The following is a 16,582-nucleotide window of genomic DNA, read 5'->3' on the forward strand; positions in this document are numbered from 1 at the left end:
TAATATTTCAAATTAAAAGCATATAACAAAATTGTATGGCATATTCTTTACTTCATAGACATCAACAAAGTTAAAACAATATCTTAATATGGTACCAAATATTTATCGGTTCACTCCATAAAGGAGTTGGTACGCCCGGCCATAAAACCAGAAGGAATCTTGGAAAGAACAAACAAACAACAATCTTATTTCCAACTAAATAACAAAAAATGTGTAATGATTGATATCTAAAGTAGGCGGTCTACTTTATATAATAGATGATGCCCTGCGCGTTTCTACATAACCATGTTAAAACAAATGCATAAATAGATGTTTAAAATCAGCGAAAACTAACGGGAACAAAAAGTTAAGGTGTTCTTTTTTACATTTAAAAACAATGAAACACAAGAAGTATGTAACAAAATGATGTGTAAAAAGAGGATTTTTTTTCCAAAAAAAAAGACATGATTGAATTGATGAGGTGGCATGGTTTTGAATTCATAGATTAATGCAGAAAATGAAAGTGAATACATGTATGTCTTGGAAAAAACATGCATGACTTGATGGAAAAAAATATAACATGCATGACTTGATGAAGTGGCATGCATGACAAAATAATGTATAAAAATAAAACTTTTCCAAAAGAACATGATTTAATTGATGAGATGGTATAGTTTGAATTTATAGATTAGTGCAAAAATATAATGAATACATGCATGGCTTAGAAACATGTTGAGAGAAACATCTAGCGGGAATCTCTTATTGAGGTATAGAAGATTTCATTCACTTGGTGGGGACTACTTCTTAGTGGGACAGGAGTTGGAGGTCAATCTTCGGACTATGGAGATATAGCTTTCTACTCAGCTAGGTGCCTTCGAGAGGTTTTTTATTTTCTATTAATAAGGCCCCAAGAATGAAAGTTTCGCTAAAAAGCTAGTATGTGCTAACATCTTTGATATTTCTTATCGAAGAGGTTATTTTGAAGCTGTTGTGTCCCAGTGTATGATTGAATCGCCAAACCAAGGAGACAACGAACTCGAGATTGGAATTGGGGTTGGGGAATCAGAGGAGGAGACGGGGGATTCAGATTTGGCGATTACTTCTGTTCTATCCCTTCTCCAAGTCACAGTGCTGGCTTATAACCAGACGCCAGTTGAGCGACAACTCACGCACACACAAACCGTAGTCTCACGGCAAACACACATTACGCTCGCAGGTGCATTCACACACGTGAAGGCGTATTTGTAGATACCGCTTCCTGTGACACACTAGGTGTGACACTGGCTCCCCCTTGAGTCGCAGCTTGTCCCCAAGCTGCATCATCCGGATAACGTTGGCGAAGAACAGCATGATCCTCCCAAGTAGATAAGCTGCATTGCCCTTCTTGACGAGAAGACGATCAAGAATCTCCTCAGGCATAAGTTCAGCAACATCCAACTGCAGAGGAGTGGGTAAATCAACAAATACTGGAGTATGGTTAGGAAGAAAGGGCTTCAGTTGGGAAACAAGAAACACTGGGTGCACCAAACTGTCTGGCGGAAGCTCTAGTTTATAGGCAACCTAACCATAATTCTCCAAAATCTTGTTAAGGACCAAAATACTTAAAGGACAACTTTGGATAAGGATGCTGCACCATGGAGCGTTGCACATAAGGCTGTAGTTTCAACAGAACCTCACCACCAATCTGAAATTCACGAAAAGATCGATTGGCATCAGCAGATTGCTTCATCCGTGTCTGGGCACGTTGCAACTGCTGTAAAAGAAACTCAGAGAGGAATGCTCTGTCCTGAATCACAGCATTAGCATCGCTATTATCAGATGTACCCGCAGGCAACAGTCCATGAGAGGGATCAACACCATAGAGGGCCCGAAAAGGAGAACACCCAATGGCTGTATGAAAAGATGTGTTGTACCAGTATTCGGCAAGAGGCAACCATTGAGACCATTTAGTAGGAGAGGCTGCCACAGCATAGCGTAAGTACATTTCCAAACATTGGTTGACCCGTTCACTCTGACCATCAGTTTGAGGGTGATAGGAGGTGCTCAAATTCAGTGTAGTGTGTAAACACTTGAAGAGAGCTTGCCAGAAGTGGCTAGTAAATATCTTATCGCGATCAGAAACAATGGAATTAGGTGGACCATGCAACTTCACCACATTGTCCAAGAAAACCTGTGCAACTTGAGCTGCAGTAAATGGGTGTTTCAAAGGAAGGAAATGGACAGATTTAGTATACCTATTCACCACAACAAAGATGGTAGTATAACCAGAGGACGTAGGCAATCCTTCAATAAAATCCATTGTGAGATCCTTCCAGACACCAGTGGGTAAAGAAATTTCATGCCTTGCCAAACAAACAATTTCTTGAGCCATTGATAAGGGGCATGAATGCCAGAATGACCCCCTAAAGCTAAGGAGTGAAAGGCTGTCATAAGTTTGGTGTGGAGACCCCCACCCAAATCCTGCCAGCCTGCCGCAACAAGCCATCAGTCAGAGAAAATCCTTCGGCATTTGTCCCTGTTAGTGCCAACTCAACCAACAAATCCTGAGCAAAAGGATCATTGCATAGGAATTCAAAACCTCCTGGAGCCAAACAGGTTGTACCATAGAAATGGCCTGAAGAGCAAACAAATGACCCACTCTAGAAAGAGCATCAGCTGGAGTATTGTCTGATCCTTTATTGTACTGAAATTTATATTGCAAGCCAATCAACTTAGACATAGCCTTCTTCTGCAGGTCAGTGTGGAGGACTTGATCATCAAGATTACATAGGTTCTTATGATCAGTTTTAATCAGGAAGGGACCTCTCTACAAATAAGTTCTCCATCTATCCACAACCATCATAATAGCCATAAATTCCTTCTCATAAATAGGAAGATTCTTATTGTTCGCCCCTAATGATTTGCTGAAGTAGGCCACTGGATGTCCCTGTTGGAGTAAGACAACACCAATCCCATCTGCACAGGCATCTGTCTCAATCACAAAAGGTTGAGTGAAGTCTGGTAAGACTAGCACAGGAGTAGTGGCCATGGCTTGTTTAAGAGACTCAAAGGCATGTTGGGCAGTGTCATTCCATTGAAAAGATCTGTGATGTTGCAGCAAATCAGTAAGTGGTCTAGCCAAAATTCCATAGTGCTTGACAAACTTTCTGTAATAACCTGTCAAGCCCAAGAATCCTCTCAATTCAGTGACATTGGTTGGAACTGGCCAGAGCAGCATGGCCTGAGTTTTAGAGGGATCAGTAGCTACTCCTTTATCAGAGATGATATGGCCCAAGTATTCCAACCGGGTAGCAGCAAACTGACATTTACTCATCTTAGCATACAATTGATGTTGTTGAAGCAACTGGAAAGTGAGCTGGAGATGATGAAGTGGTCGTGTAAAGATTTGTTGTAGACAAGGATATCATCCATAAAGACCAAAATGAACTTCCTTATATGCTCTGCAAATATGGAATTCATAAGACACTGGAAAGTGGCAGGGGCATTGGTGAGACCAAAGGGCATCACTCGGAATTGGAAGTGCCCATGATGGGTCTTAAAGGCTGTTTTCTCCTCATCTCAGGGCACCATACGAATCTGGTGATATCCACTGCGTAGATCCAGTTTGGAAAAGTACTTTGTGCCAGCTAGTTCATCCAACAATTCATCTACGACTGTCATAGGGAATTTATTTTTAACTGTGGCTGCATTTAAACGTCTATAATCAATACAAAATCTCCATGTCCCATCTTTCTTCTTAACCAGGAGCACAGGAGAGGCAAAAGGGCTGATACTAGCAGTGATAACACCGGCCTGTAACATTTCTGAAACCTGTCTTTCAATCTCATCTTTCTGTAATGGGGAATATCTATATGGCCTTGTATTGATTGGGGCAATGTTAGGGACAAAAGTAATGGCATGATCAAAAACGCGAGAAGTAGGCAAAGACTTAGGAGTTTGAAACACCTCAGGATAACTGTCCAAGAGCTGCTGAACAACAGAAGGCACAACAGAACAATTGTCTAGTGTAGCAGGTTCAATAACAGCAGTAGCCCATAGATCATTGATTTTATGTAGGTTAATAACCTGCTCCAACGAAATCTCAGACAACTGAGTAGAGGCCACTGGCAGAACTCCTTGCAACCAGATCATTTGGCCGTCATGAACAAATTCCAACCATTTGTCAACCCAATCACAATTCATAGGACGAAATTGCTGTAGCCAATCCATGCCAAGAACAACATCATAACCACCCATATCCAGAACATTCATGTCACGACTGAAGGTGTGGCCTTAGATGTACCAAGTAAGGGAAGGAATCACATGATCACAAGGCAAAAGATCCCCATTAGCCACCTTAACTTGAATTTTCTTGCGAGGTTGAACAGGGACACCCAAGCGAGCCACTAAGGACTAGTCAATAAAATTGTATGTACTCCCGGAATCAACCAACATGAGCATAACTTGATTGTTCACCAAAGCTTGGAGACGAACAGTTTGTGCATGGTCAGAGCCTGAAATAACATGCAAAGACACCTACACACTATCTTCCAAGGACAAGTTTCCAAGCCAGCAACAACATCCAAAAGTTCATCTGACAGGAGAGTGTGATGATCGTCCTGTTGCATAGTTTTTAGTTGTGGTGCTGGTTGAGGAGCACAATGATGACCAGGACCAAACTTGTCGCCACACTTGAAGAGAGACCATTAGCTCGACGAAATTCCTTCAATTGTTGTGCCTTCCACAACTCCCCTGAAGTGAACTTGCCCTTATAATCCTTGTAGCCTCCTTGCTGAAGCTGTTTGACAGGTTTCGGACCAGCTTTCTGACTGTCCGGCAAACCTTCCTGCACAGATGCCAACAGGTTAGCACGCTGAACTGTTTCAGGGATCTGGGCCTCAACCGTGGCATGGATTTCATCTTTCAAACCAAGAACAAACTGGGTGACCAACATAATACCACCAATGGTAGGATCATAGAGGCGAATGTTGTACACCAGATGATCGAACCGGCGACGATACTCATCCACGGTGCTAGTTTGTCGAAGCTGAAGCAGCTCCTTCATCTTCACCCGATGCGTGTTAAAATCAAACTCCAGCAACACTGCCTGGCGGAATGTCACCCAATCCAACTGTTCGTACTGACGCTTATAAGCATGGTACCAATGAGCTGCCAAGTCAATAATGTTGAAAGGGAAACCTTGCCCCTGTATGGGTTTTGATGAATGATGACAACATGCACGGAGTGTTTCAGGTTTTAGTTCCTCAGAAGAGTTGGTTTAACCAGCATCGATGACCCCTAAAAATTGAAGTACAGGTACTGGCGTGAAGTATGAAGAACTCAGTGAAGAACGATGAAGAACGTGAAGCATAGCATTCTTCATAGGTCTTTCCGTAGCTTTTTCTTTCACTTGAGTATAGGAACGCCGTACTATTAAGAAGGGTTTGAAGTGTGGAGCTGGTTTAGGTGAAACCTTATTTTTCATGTTCAGCTTAGGCGAAAACCATTTTCTGTGTGTGTTTTTCGTCGGAGTGAAGAATGAAGCATTTCAGGCTTCACAGAAACTTCCGCGTGAAGTCTTCACTTTGAGTTCAAATGTGTTTGAAAATCTGTCGCTTTCGTGCTTGACCACCTAATCTAGCCGTTGTGAGACAAAGTGATAAAGTGTGAGCTGGAGGCTCAAAGTTCACTTTATCCAACGGGTCACAACGGCTAGATCAGCCGTGGCCAAGGCTATATAAGACGACCCACCCCGAAGAAATTCGGTGGTGATCCCGAGTGAGTTGTTTTGAAGAACACCTGATAAAACCCTTAGAGCTGAACTGAGCGTGAAGAATGAGATCCCCTCTCTAGCCGAGCACTTGAAGCTTGTTACTCTTGGTGATTGGCATCACCTAAGCGGCTAGGAGTCAGTGTTGAAGAGCAATCGAAAATTGTGATTGGCCATCAACCAGTCTGTGAAGGTCCGGAGATCACCTCAAGATCTACCACGAGTAACTGGGCGAGACTTTGGTCTTAGCTCAGGAGGATTGGGTGGACTTGTGTGTCTGCGAGTCTTGTGTGACTCAGCCCCCTCAACGGAGACGTAGGATTGTGCCAACAATCTGAACTTCGGAAACAAATCCCTGTGTCTTCAGTCTTGGTGATTTCGTTACTCAATTTTTACTCTGTGAATTATTAATTGATTCATTGTGTTCTGTCTTCATTGCTGCTACTATAAATCTGTTCATCTTTCTTCTTTCCGCTGCAACTCTAAAATTGATGTGTAATCTAAATTGTTGAAGTACTGTGACTGTCTTCAATCCTCAGTCTTCATTTTGAAGAAAGAATTAAAACTGGTCACATTCACCCCCCCTCTGTGACATACTCGATCTTTCAAATGTACATCATCACCGCAGACACTTGGAAACCATCTGGGATCTGATAGAGGGTGAAGAAGGTCTCACAATTGTCAAGCCAAATGCTCGCATCTATCCCATCGAAACGAGGAAAATCCATACGGGGCATCCAGGGCCGCTTGCCGGTCGAATCACCCCCCACATCGCACACACGAGGCTGGCCATCGGAAGATGAACTACCAGGAGACGGGGGAGGGGACGGGTGAGTCGTGAGTACCTCCGGCTGCAGAGCGTTGTTGGGGCGAGGGCCAAGGATGGGCTTCGAGGTTGTCGCAGGAGAGCCAAAATCCTAAAGGTGGATTGTCTTCGCCAGCATGAGCTGCTCCACCTCCAACTTGCCGAGTGACACCATCGCCAAATCGACCTTGGTTTGCACCTGGTCGAGATGCATCGCCTGGGAATCCAACTTGCCATCCAGAGTCTGGAATCGGGTGGCGATGGCCTCCAATTTCGCCAACAAGCGCTTCTCCATCTCATCCATTGCCGTCACCGTGTAGCGAACTTGAGCACTAGGTTTGAAGGGTGCCGTGGCTGCAATCTCCCTCGAATCAACCTAACCCTGCTTAGGATCTTACGCCAAAATTGGCCGAGAGAAATCAACAACCTTAGCAGTCGAATGACATGTACGATCTGAGGAATATGAGATGCGCACAGGACCGACGAAGCGACTGATACCAACCGTTGTGTCCCGGTGTACGATTGAATCGCCAAACCAAGGAGACAACGGACTCAAGATTGGAATTGGGGTTGGGGATTCCACCCGAAGCCTAAAATATGCCAATCGAGATGTGCGAACGGGGCAGCGGAAGAACATACGGGCTAGTGGCTCTTCCAATTGTGAGCGAAGCACACAACTCAGGTTCATATTGTGGTCGGCTCCACATGTTACGGGTGTTTAGTGTGTTCGTCACTAATAACCAAGCAGAAACTTTATACTCCTATGTACTGTATTTCATATAGAACTTACTTTTCCATCCATCTGAAAGGAGCGGGCAGCTCAAACTTGCTGGAGGAGTACTTCCCACTACTCCAAATCAAAACTATGTATTGTTGGAGGGTTTATCTCAATTACTTTCCTTCGAAGTAAAACAAAAAAAGATGCAGAACATTGAAATGCAGCCCCCTCCCCACAAGTCTCTACCGTTGTGCGCACACACACACTCCCACCGGTTGGACATACCCACCGGGTTGCAGATAGCGATGAGCAAAAAAAAAGGCATAAATTTGAAATTTCTCATATCCATCATTTATTAGTGTGTCATATTACAAGCACCAAATGAGCATCACTTCCTTTATCAAGACAAATATACGCATTATTTCTCATAATCGAAGTACACGGAAAATATATATATTGTACTACCATTAAAAGGATGGGTCATGACAGATCCAATAAGTCTCAACCATCCGATCGGCTAAATCCTACACCCCATGTTGCTTCAACGATATACATTATACATCACGATTTAATTACCACCAATGCCACTTGTATCATGTGTTGTCTTGACCCATCATATCGGTTATGAAAATCTAGCTAGCTGCAAATCAATCTCATTATTTTTTTGTTGCAACTAATTTGGAAAAGGTTTCAACCAAGGGTGAATTCTCTCTGTTGATTACAAATCAATCCCATTAATTTAAACTATTCCGGGTTTTTTAATACTTTCTCTCATCAATAATTTCCCATATATTGTCCCATTAAGTAGTTGGCTTGTGCATTGCACATACATTGTCAAAAGATCATTTATTCCCACAAGTCTGACTGTTTTCGACTTTTCATCGTATCAGCCTAGCGTTTGTGAGTATCATCATTCAACCCACTGGTATCATGATTCTAGGTCAACCTCTAGATCTTCCAATCAAAATTAAGAAGAAAGAAAAGTTTAAAGAGTATTTTAAAAGTAGCAAGTTAATTATTTGTGATAATCAGTATTCCGTAGGCTTCCCTACCAAAAATGACTATAGAACTACCAAAAATGACTAGAACAGTTTGGCTCTTTCTTTTTGAAACTACCCCCTCTGATACTAAATTGTTGACTCAAATTTGCTCAAATATGGATGTATCTATACTTAAAAAGTGTCTAGATACATGTAATATTTCGACAACAATTTAAGATCGGAGGGAGTAACAATTTGGCTTATTCAACCTCACAAACTCCTCGCTTGGCAAGAAAGGTGAAAGAGATAATAACTCTTGTGTCAGCCTTGAGAAAAGAGATACTCCCTCCGTCATGTAATTCGGAACGGAGGAATATAAATTTTTCCCGAAATTCTAGATCTGATCTGGATACACTGTCGTCTGTAGACTGTAGTGTTGGTTTGATTCAAAAAGACAAAATCCTTCTTCCTGAACAAAAATACAGGAAGGGAGATTGAGTAGTACTCGAATCCATGAATCTTTTGCCGTCAAATTAAAGAAATGATCAATCGTCTCTAAGGCTGGTCATAATGGGGAGTAACATAAGCCAGTAACATTACATGCTTATGTTTACTGCTTTAATGGTGGGTAGTAACATATTTATGGTAATAAAGAAGTCTCATTTATTAGCTTTATAGACTCATTGTATCTTGGGAAGTGTGATGTGATGGTAACATATCTAATTACTCGCATTCTTTTTTTACTCATTAATAACATGACACATCTCCAAAATTGCTTAGTTGGTATTTTAGTTATCACCTCTGTTGCTCTCACTGCCCCCCGTTCTAAAAGAGTTCGACGTTCAAGCACGCGTCTTCCAGTGTGATTTTATCGATTTTTTCTTGTTCAACGCGCGTGTTACGCGTGAGATTTTACCGAGTAGGAGTAAGTATTCTAATCGTGTCTTATCTTCTCCCTGACGTGTCCTCCAATCACCGCACACGTGTCCTCCAATCACCGCACAACCATCTCCTCCAATCACCGTCACGCCAAAACGCCAAAGGAGCATCACGATCCACCCAAACCCGAGCTCCGGCCAAAAAATCCCCTCCCGTCAAATCCTCGAGAGCCGAGATGCTCTCCTCCCGCAGTAGCGCCGCTTCTCCCGCGCTCTTCCGCTGTGGACCATGCTTCTGTCACCTTCAGCCCCATGGCCGCGCATCAAGCCCGTGCGCCTGAATCGCCCCCCGCAGTGCAAAGACCGGCTCTCTCTGCACCGTGGCCGGCGGCCCAGGGCCCAACGGCGGCTCGGCGTGTGCATGGCTGAGATGGCCAGGATTGGGAGCGGGTCATCGCGGGAGGCGGGGGTGTCTGACGGGGAGAGCGATCCGATTCTGCGAGCTGAGTTGCCTGGCCCGGGGCGGGAGGCTGTGAGCTGGTGGACACCCGTCGAGGCGGCGCTGAATCGGATGGTTAGTATGTTCTTTACAAGAATAGTTTCGCATTGTATCTGTTCGTGCTTATTGTTACTGGCTACAAGCTTTAATAGCATTTTGAACTTCTCAGAATCAGTCATCGTCTGCTAAGCATGAGCTTAGTTATGCTTCTAAAATGCCTTTCAAATGAGCTCTCATACTTTGAAGTTAGAAGTACTTTACAAGGCTGAAAAGGAAGTAGCTTACCAAAGGAACTGAAGCATCTCAACACACACAAAAAGTAACTGGGGCATCAAGATATTCTGATTTGATCTCACTGGGGAATATTCATTGCTTTATTAGTATGAAATAGCAAAAGCGTTGTATTATCAGTGTAACCTTGTACTTGTAGGTGTCTAGTTCCAATACATTGTTGTGAACTCCACTATTCTCATGCCAACATTTTTTTACGAATGCATTTTTCGCATAGATAATTTTGTTTAAATCAAGAGTATTTCAGTGTCTAGTGCCTGATTCTTACAACTCTGTCTGGTAGCGTTGTGGGTTTTGAGAGAAATGTTTGTATGATCTGGCTTCCTGTTATAGCTGAAATCACCTTTAACTGGATCCAGAGCTTAACTTTGTGCTATTTAATTGGAATTATGGACCTTGTACTGAAATTTTTAAGTTGTGCACCAGAGTAAATGGCTGGTTGCTGGTTCCTTTGCTTTTGCAGCTCTTTGGAAGCATGATGCTGAGATTATGTGGGCTTTGATGGGTGCGGTTGTGAACACGGTACTTTCATCAATTCTTAAGCAGATGTTCAACCATGAAAGGCCGGCACCAGCTTTGCGATCTGATCCTGGGATGCCATCATCCCATGCTCAATCCATTTTCTATGCTGCGACGTTTCTAGTTCTTTCATGTAAGCACTTGAAGGTTTACTACAATCATGATACAGCATGCCAGTATTATACTCGCAATATTGAAAATATACATGAATATGCATGCTGATTAGAGCTCCTTACTAATTTACTTAGAGAGTTTTTACGGTACCCTAGTACTCCATAATGAGAACCGGAGTACCAAATAAATCTGACCCTTCATCTAAGAGGGTATATTAGTTTCCCTAAAAAAAAGAGGGTATATTAGACAATTGCCATGTGACCATCGTCAACGGCAGATCCGTGGGCAATTTCCTGGGACCCTTCTTCCAGAATCGAGCAGATCCGCCGGCGGCCGGCCGCCGTTTGATCCTCCCGACGTAGAAGCTCCCAAGGCACATTTAGGTTTCAAATTAATCGGATCCAACCCTGTAATCGTCGTTGATGCAGCCTTGCATGAATAACTCGGGCATAGAGATCTGAAATCTACCATCATGACCATCAAGCCGGCGGAGACCACAATTTTACTGGATAGTATAGTCGGGATTGCATGCACTGTTTAAAACCCCCATCACATTCAAAGTTGTACGTTGGTGTCCATGATCGATTCCGCTAGTTCAAGTATGTGATCTGTTCTTAGTTTGCCGGCCGGCGGCCGGCAGGCCAATCGAGCAACCGCCGCCTCTCCGGCCACAGGAGAATAGAACCGAATGGATTGGGTAGGTATTTTCTTAGGGTTTTCTTAATCACGCAAGTCCTGGGTAATTATCTTTTAATTATCATTTTACCCCTAATCTTATGGTACTCCGTAGTTTTTAGAGGTCGTACTCCTCTCTATCTGTAATGGAGTACCAACGAAAATCATCCATCCGATTGACATAAATGGACGGCTCATGTTTATTTCAGGGTATTGTAAAAGAGCTCTTTACTTAAGTCATGATACAATTTGTCAGTAATCCTACATGAAAGTATCAATGCTGATTATACCTCCTTATCATTTTGCTATATGGCTCTTCTGTTAAATAATGAAATTGAAATTAAATTAGATTAGATTTAATATGCACATTTTGTGCTAAACAAAAAAACTAAGAGGCTTGTCATTGTAACACATTCGCAGTAGCATAACAGTATGTCAGTACCTCCATGGATATTAATAATCAAATACCCACCTATTTCTCCATTGAAACAGAATGCATTACTTATGTGACCCTTTGAAATCAGTGTTCTACTCGCTTGGGACAAATTATCTGGCAATGATTATTGGAGCTGCAACTATAGCATCAGCCTCCTATCTAGTAAGATTTTCTCACTTTCTCCGTAACATTGTAACTCCATTAGTCAACTGTTCCCCACTAGTCAGTTCCTTCTGAACTCTTTCACTTCTAACCATCTCCATTGCAGAAGCATCACGCTCTTAGGTCATAATATTCAAGTTCTTTATTGCATTCTCTCTTATCTTATGTGCAGTCGTGGTTACGGGTGTCGCAGGGCCTCCACACACTGAATCAGATCATTGTGGGCGCTACTGTAGGATCTGCCTTCGGCGCTCTGTGGTTGCTGCTCTGGCATTTGCATGTGCAGGAAGCGTTCGCTTCCTCATTATGGGTGCAAATTACAGTCATCCTTGGTTCAGTAGCGTTTTGCATTGGCTTCATCATCTACATCATTCACCACTGGCTCAAGGTTGAATAGTGGTACATCTACAGTAGATTGATGGACACTGAAGTCTACCAGTCCGAGTAGGTTTTCTCTGAATTTTCTGGAAATCGCTCACAGAAGGGAGCTGGTTCAAAGCCTGCTGAACAGAACGCAGAGCAATTCTGCTTCACTAGCAATTTTGCCTTACTACATACTCAACATCATTGGTCATGGGTGGATCTAGTTTGGGGCCACGAGGGCCCACGGCCAGGGCCCCTACAAACAATTTACAAGACCTCTTTTACCAGTTCATATGAATGTTGTATGATCAATTTAGATCAGCTCAACAGTACTCCAACAAGTAACACGTCATTTTGATTTAGATCTGGTGAATTTTGAAACGTGTGTAGAGTAGACTTTATTTTCAAAACCTAAAGAATCTTGCTTATATGAGAAGAGATTATGGTTCAGAAACCCAAATAATATTGCTGATCCTTCTATCTGTGGCGATTGAGGTGTCGAAATTAAGCGTATAAAGGTGGCCTATATTTATCGAGCAAGATATCTTAATGTTTTCATGGCCTTGGATGCATGTTAAGTTGCGTCCTCAAGAAATTTTCTTATGTGGCATTTTTATCTGTCATATTGCAAATCATAGGAATCCGTAGATACATTTGCATTCGATGGTTGTATCTTATAGGAAAATTTGAATGACGTCAACCTGTTTGTCAGATCACTATGCTTTTTCAGTAGAGTAGTTAAAAAATCATATCATGTGTTATTCAACTACATAGGAATCAAAATAACACGACATTACAATCCAGCATACTTCTTATATATTTTGAAAATCCTGTAATAAAAGAGAGCCTAGGTTCGGAGTTTCATAACATATTTGAGCTATTTAGTTGTTTTCTATTCACTTGAGATTTCATTAAGACTATGTTGCATTGCAGATTGTCATATCCTGAACTTGTACTTATTAAATTATTTACCTCGTACGTTTTGCAATATCGATCTTGTGTATGAATTAGTGATTATAAATTCATTAAGTTGTGTGTGACTGCGTGTACTGGTCGTCTCACATTACAAAAATGTAGACCCGCCACTGTCATTGGTCCATTTAACACATCATCTTTGCTTACATGACTCCATAAAATAAAGCATTTGTTGTGTTTTCTCACCTTTTATTACAGTTTTTTTTTGGCATCGCTGAGCAGCGAGTCAACTAAGCGAGCCATTGCTGAGCAGGGAGTACATTGGAAGCTATTGCCAATAGTGCTTCAATATTAAAATTGAAAAGAATCGAATCGTAAGGTTGTCAAAACATGTACAGTGACATGTAATTTTGAAATTTTCGTCACGATGAACTCCACGGTGAAAACAAATATAAATGAGGTAAAGTGTTTCCATAGTTAAATATTTGAATTTTTAGTACTTCCTCCGTCCCGAATAAGTGAGGTAGATTTGCGTAAGAATCTCTGCAAATTAAGGAAGTATATATATAAACTTGCTGACGTCACCTTTTATTTTCTTATGACATGCGTGTTCCTCGTTTGGTCGGCAGCAGATGGGAAAGCAATGCTGCAAGCGCGTGCCAGGGTTGCGTGCGGTGGCACGTAGTCAACTCCCAAAAAAACAAACATTTTTTGTCTTATCTTCTCCCTGATTACTTCTCCTCCAATCCCCGCACAGCCATTTCATAATCCCGTCACGATCTGGTAATTGAGCTGGCTCATCGCCTCGCTCACTTTGCCAGAGTTAGGAATTCCTCTGGATTCTTAGCTGGGTCTGTCCGGGATGACACTGTTACTATGTCTCCGCCTGGCACTTCGCCCAGCTAATCGATTGGTTTTCCCCTCACAAAAGGTAATGATCCTGTCACGATCCTCGCGAGTTCAAGAAGAAAGGAGAGTTTGTCTTATGTTGTCGCAGAACTCGATGGCCAGGGTCGGCGGTGGGTCTTCACGGCGGGAGCTGGAGGTTTCTGCCGGGCGGGGCGATCCGGTTAACATGTTGCCCGGCACGAGGCGGGAGGCCGCGACCTGGTGGACGCCGGTTGAGGCGTCGCTCAATGGGATGGTCAGTACTCAGTACTCCCTCCAATCCAAATACTATGTGTTAGAGATTTATTACAAAGTTGATAGGGGTAGCAATTTGAACTTCTGGGAATCAATTGTCGTCTGCATTACGTTACGGCTAAGCATGAGCTTAGTAATCCTTCTAGGATATAATTCGCAACCAATTGCCACTTGCTAATGCCTTTTAAATGAGATCTGATACTTGAAAGTTAGAACTTCTTTACTAGGCTGAAAAGGAAGTAGCTTACCAAAAGGGACCGAAGCATCTCCCAGAAAAAAGGAACTGGGCACCAAGATATTGTGATTGAATTGATGTCTCTGTGGAATATCCATCGCTTTATATATTACTGTGAAATCGCAAAAAGCGTACGGAGTAGTATTATTATTGTAGCCTTTGTAGGTGTCGACCGTCTAGTTCCAGTACACAGCTGTGAGCTACTGAGCTCCTGCATTTTCGTACGGAACATATTTTATGAGCGGATTTTACGTATAGGTATATAGTTTTGTTTAAATCAAGAGTATTTCGGTGTCTAGTGCCTGATTTTCACAGCTACTATGTCTGATGGGCTTTTAGTGAAATTTTCAAAAGCCCGTTATGTTTGAAGTTACCTTTGACTGGATCTGGAGCTTAACTTTCTTTTGTTGTTTACTTAGAAATTATGGACCTTGTACTGAAATTTTTAAATTGTGGTCCAGAGTAAATGGCTGGTGGCTGGTGGTTTTGCGTTTGCAGCTGTTTGGAAGCATGATGCTGAGGTTATGTGGGCTTTGATGGGTGCGGTGTTGAACAAGGCACTTTCAACAATTCTTAAAAAGATGCTCAACCATCAAAGGCCGGATCAAGCTTTGCGATCTGGTCCTGGGATGCCATCATCCCATGCTCAATCCATGTTCTATGCCGCGACGTTTCTAGTTCTATCATGTAAGCACTTCAAGATTTACTTGAATCATGCCAGTATACCGTAGTCTACTGGCAACAACAAAAACATAAATGCTGATTAGAGCCCCTTCCTAATTTACTTCAACCATGATACAGTTTGTCAGTAATTCCATCATTTTGCTAATATGGCTCTTCCTTTTGTGCTAAACGAGACTCGTCACTGTAAAACACTAGCGGTGGTATTAACAGTACTTCCGTGGCACATTAGCAATCAAATATACGAAATAGCCACCTATTTCTCCAGTGAAACAGAATGCATTACTCATGTGGATTCTTTGCAATGCAGTGTTCAAATGGCTTGGGACAAATTACCTGGCAATGATTATCGGGGCTACAACTATGGCATCAGCATCCTATCTAGTAAGATTTCTCCCTGTCTGGCTAAATTTGCCATTACCCAGCCAATTCTTCCTCAGTTCCTTGAAACTCTTTCACCTTAACCACCATCTCCATTGCAGAAGCAACCATGCTTTTTGGTTATGATATTCAAGTTCTTCACTGCGTTCTAAATTATAACCCCCCCCCCCCCCCCCCCCGATTATATATGTGCAGTCGTGGTTGCGGGTGTTGCATCGTCAGCACACGCTGAATCAGATCCTCGTGGGTGCTGCTGTAGGATCTGCTTTCGGCACTCTGTGGTTTGTGCTCTGGCGTTCGCTCGTGCAGGAAGCGTTCGCTTCCTCATTATGGGTGAAAATTACAGTCCTCCTTGGTCCAGTGGCGTTCTGCATTGCCGTCATCCTCCAGATGATCCACGACCGGCGCAAGGTTTAATCGTGATATATACATCTGGTTCAAAGCCTGCTGGTGAGAGAACGAAGAGCAATTCAGCTGTTTTCCTACATATATTTGCTTTACTACACATTGTACATCATTGGTCATGGGCAGATTAAACAAATAATTTAAATCAGGCCCCTATAAATTTTTTGCAAGAATTCTTTACCACTTCATTCGTGTGTTGTACACTTGTATGATCAATGTACATCAGCTCAACACTCCAATAAGTAACACGTTGTTTTGATTTTGTACCATTGAAGTTTGAAACGTGCATATACGAGACTTTATTTTCAAAAACTTCAAGATCCTTGCTGATACGAGAAGAGATTATGGTTCAAAAACCAAAATAATAGTCGATCCTTCTAGTAACGGCGATTGAAGTAATGGTAGTGAAGAACAAGTCATTTCAGGTCTGTTTGGTTGGTCGCCTTGCACATGCCTCGCATGGCCCATAAAATTTAGTCCATGTTTCGTACTCTGCATCATTTCTCTTGCCTGATCCAACTGATGCAAAAAAAGACACCTCAATCAGGCTGAGCGAAAACACAGGAATCGGATGTGTATCTCGGATGCAGCCTCCTGTTCTGCCTCGTCTCATTGTTTTTCCCCTTCCGCCGCAGTGGCCGCCGCTCCAACTCC

The 16,582-nt window shown here is 42.6% G+C and overlaps 2 protein-coding genes across 8 annotated transcripts; both read left to right on the top strand.

The window, feature by feature from the left end:
* Positions 1 to 9,276: 9,276 nt before the first annotated feature.
* On the top strand, positions 9,277 to 12,646 carry LOC100838102 (lipid phosphate phosphatase epsilon 2, chloroplastic). 3 transcript variants are annotated; one of them, XM_010237558.3, is made up of 4 exons: positions 9,277 to 9,683; positions 10,326 to 10,551; positions 11,732 to 11,805; positions 11,999 to 12,646. In XM_010237558.3, the coding sequence occupies exons 1-4, from the start codon at positions 9,399 to 9,401 to the stop codon at positions 12,200 to 12,202; spliced, it is 789 nt and encodes a 262-aa protein (XP_010235860.1). In that variant the 5' UTR covers positions 9,277 to 9,398; the 3' UTR covers positions 12,203 to 12,646. The 3 variants fall into 3 exon arrangements, with proteins under 3 accessions (XP_010235860.1, XP_024317330.1, XP_024317329.1); XM_024461561.1 differs by having other exon boundaries at positions 9,278 to 9,683; positions 11,978 to 12,646; XM_024461562.1 differs by lacking the exon at positions 11,732 to 11,805 and having other exon boundaries at positions 11,978 to 12,646.
* A 695-nt stretch (positions 12,647 to 13,341) lies between these two features.
* Positions 13,342 to 16,198, top strand: LOC100846306 (lipid phosphate phosphatase epsilon 2, chloroplastic). Of its 5 annotated transcripts, none has more exons than XM_024461564.1 (6): positions 13,342 to 13,543; positions 13,713 to 14,014; positions 14,081 to 14,227; positions 14,923 to 15,148; positions 15,453 to 15,526; positions 15,719 to 16,198. In XM_024461564.1, exons 2-6 carry the CDS (start codon positions 13,946 to 13,948, stop codon positions 15,938 to 15,940), a joined length of 738 nt encoding a protein of 245 aa, XP_024317332.1. In that variant the 5' UTR covers positions 13,342 to 13,543; positions 13,713 to 13,945; the 3' UTR covers positions 15,941 to 16,198. The 5 variants fall into 5 exon arrangements, with proteins under 5 accessions (XP_024317332.1, XP_024317331.1, XP_010235861.1 ...); XM_024461563.1 differs by having other exon boundaries at positions 13,716 to 14,014; XM_010237559.3 differs by having other exon boundaries at positions 13,342 to 14,014.
* Positions 16,199 to 16,582: the final 384 nt, after the last annotated feature.

The sequence above is a fragment of the Brachypodium distachyon genome, chromosome 3 (assembly GCF_000005505.3).
Source record: "Brachypodium distachyon strain Bd21 chromosome 3, Brachypodium_distachyon_v3.0, whole genome shotgun sequence".
NCBI classification, from domain to species: Eukaryota; Viridiplantae; Streptophyta; class Magnoliopsida; order Poales; family Poaceae; genus Brachypodium; species Brachypodium distachyon.

Coding starts and splice junctions, on each gene's coding strand:
- LOC100838102 (XM_024461561.1), top strand. CDS start 9,399: ATGCTTCTGTCACCTTCAGCCCCATGGCCGCGCATCAAGCCCGTGCGC. Junction 10,552..11,731: donor GACGTTTCTAGTTCTTTCAT/GTAAGCACTTGA, acceptor CTTTGAAATCAG/TGTTCTACTCGCTTGGGACA. Junction 11,806..11,977: donor TAGCATCAGCCTCCTATCTA/GTAAGATTTTCT, acceptor TCTTATGTGCAG/TCGTGGTTACGGGTGTCGCA.
- LOC100846306 (XM_010237559.3), top strand. CDS start 13,946: ATGACACTGTTACTATGTCTCCGCCTGGCACTTCGCCCAGCTAATCGA. Junction 14,228..14,922: donor AGGCGTCGCTCAATGGGATG/GTCAGTACTCAG, acceptor ATTGTGGTCCAG/AGTAAATGGCTGGTGGCTGG. Junction 15,527..15,718: donor TGGCATCAGCATCCTATCTA/GTAAGATTTCTC, acceptor ATATATGTGCAG/TCGTGGTTGCGGGTGTTGCA.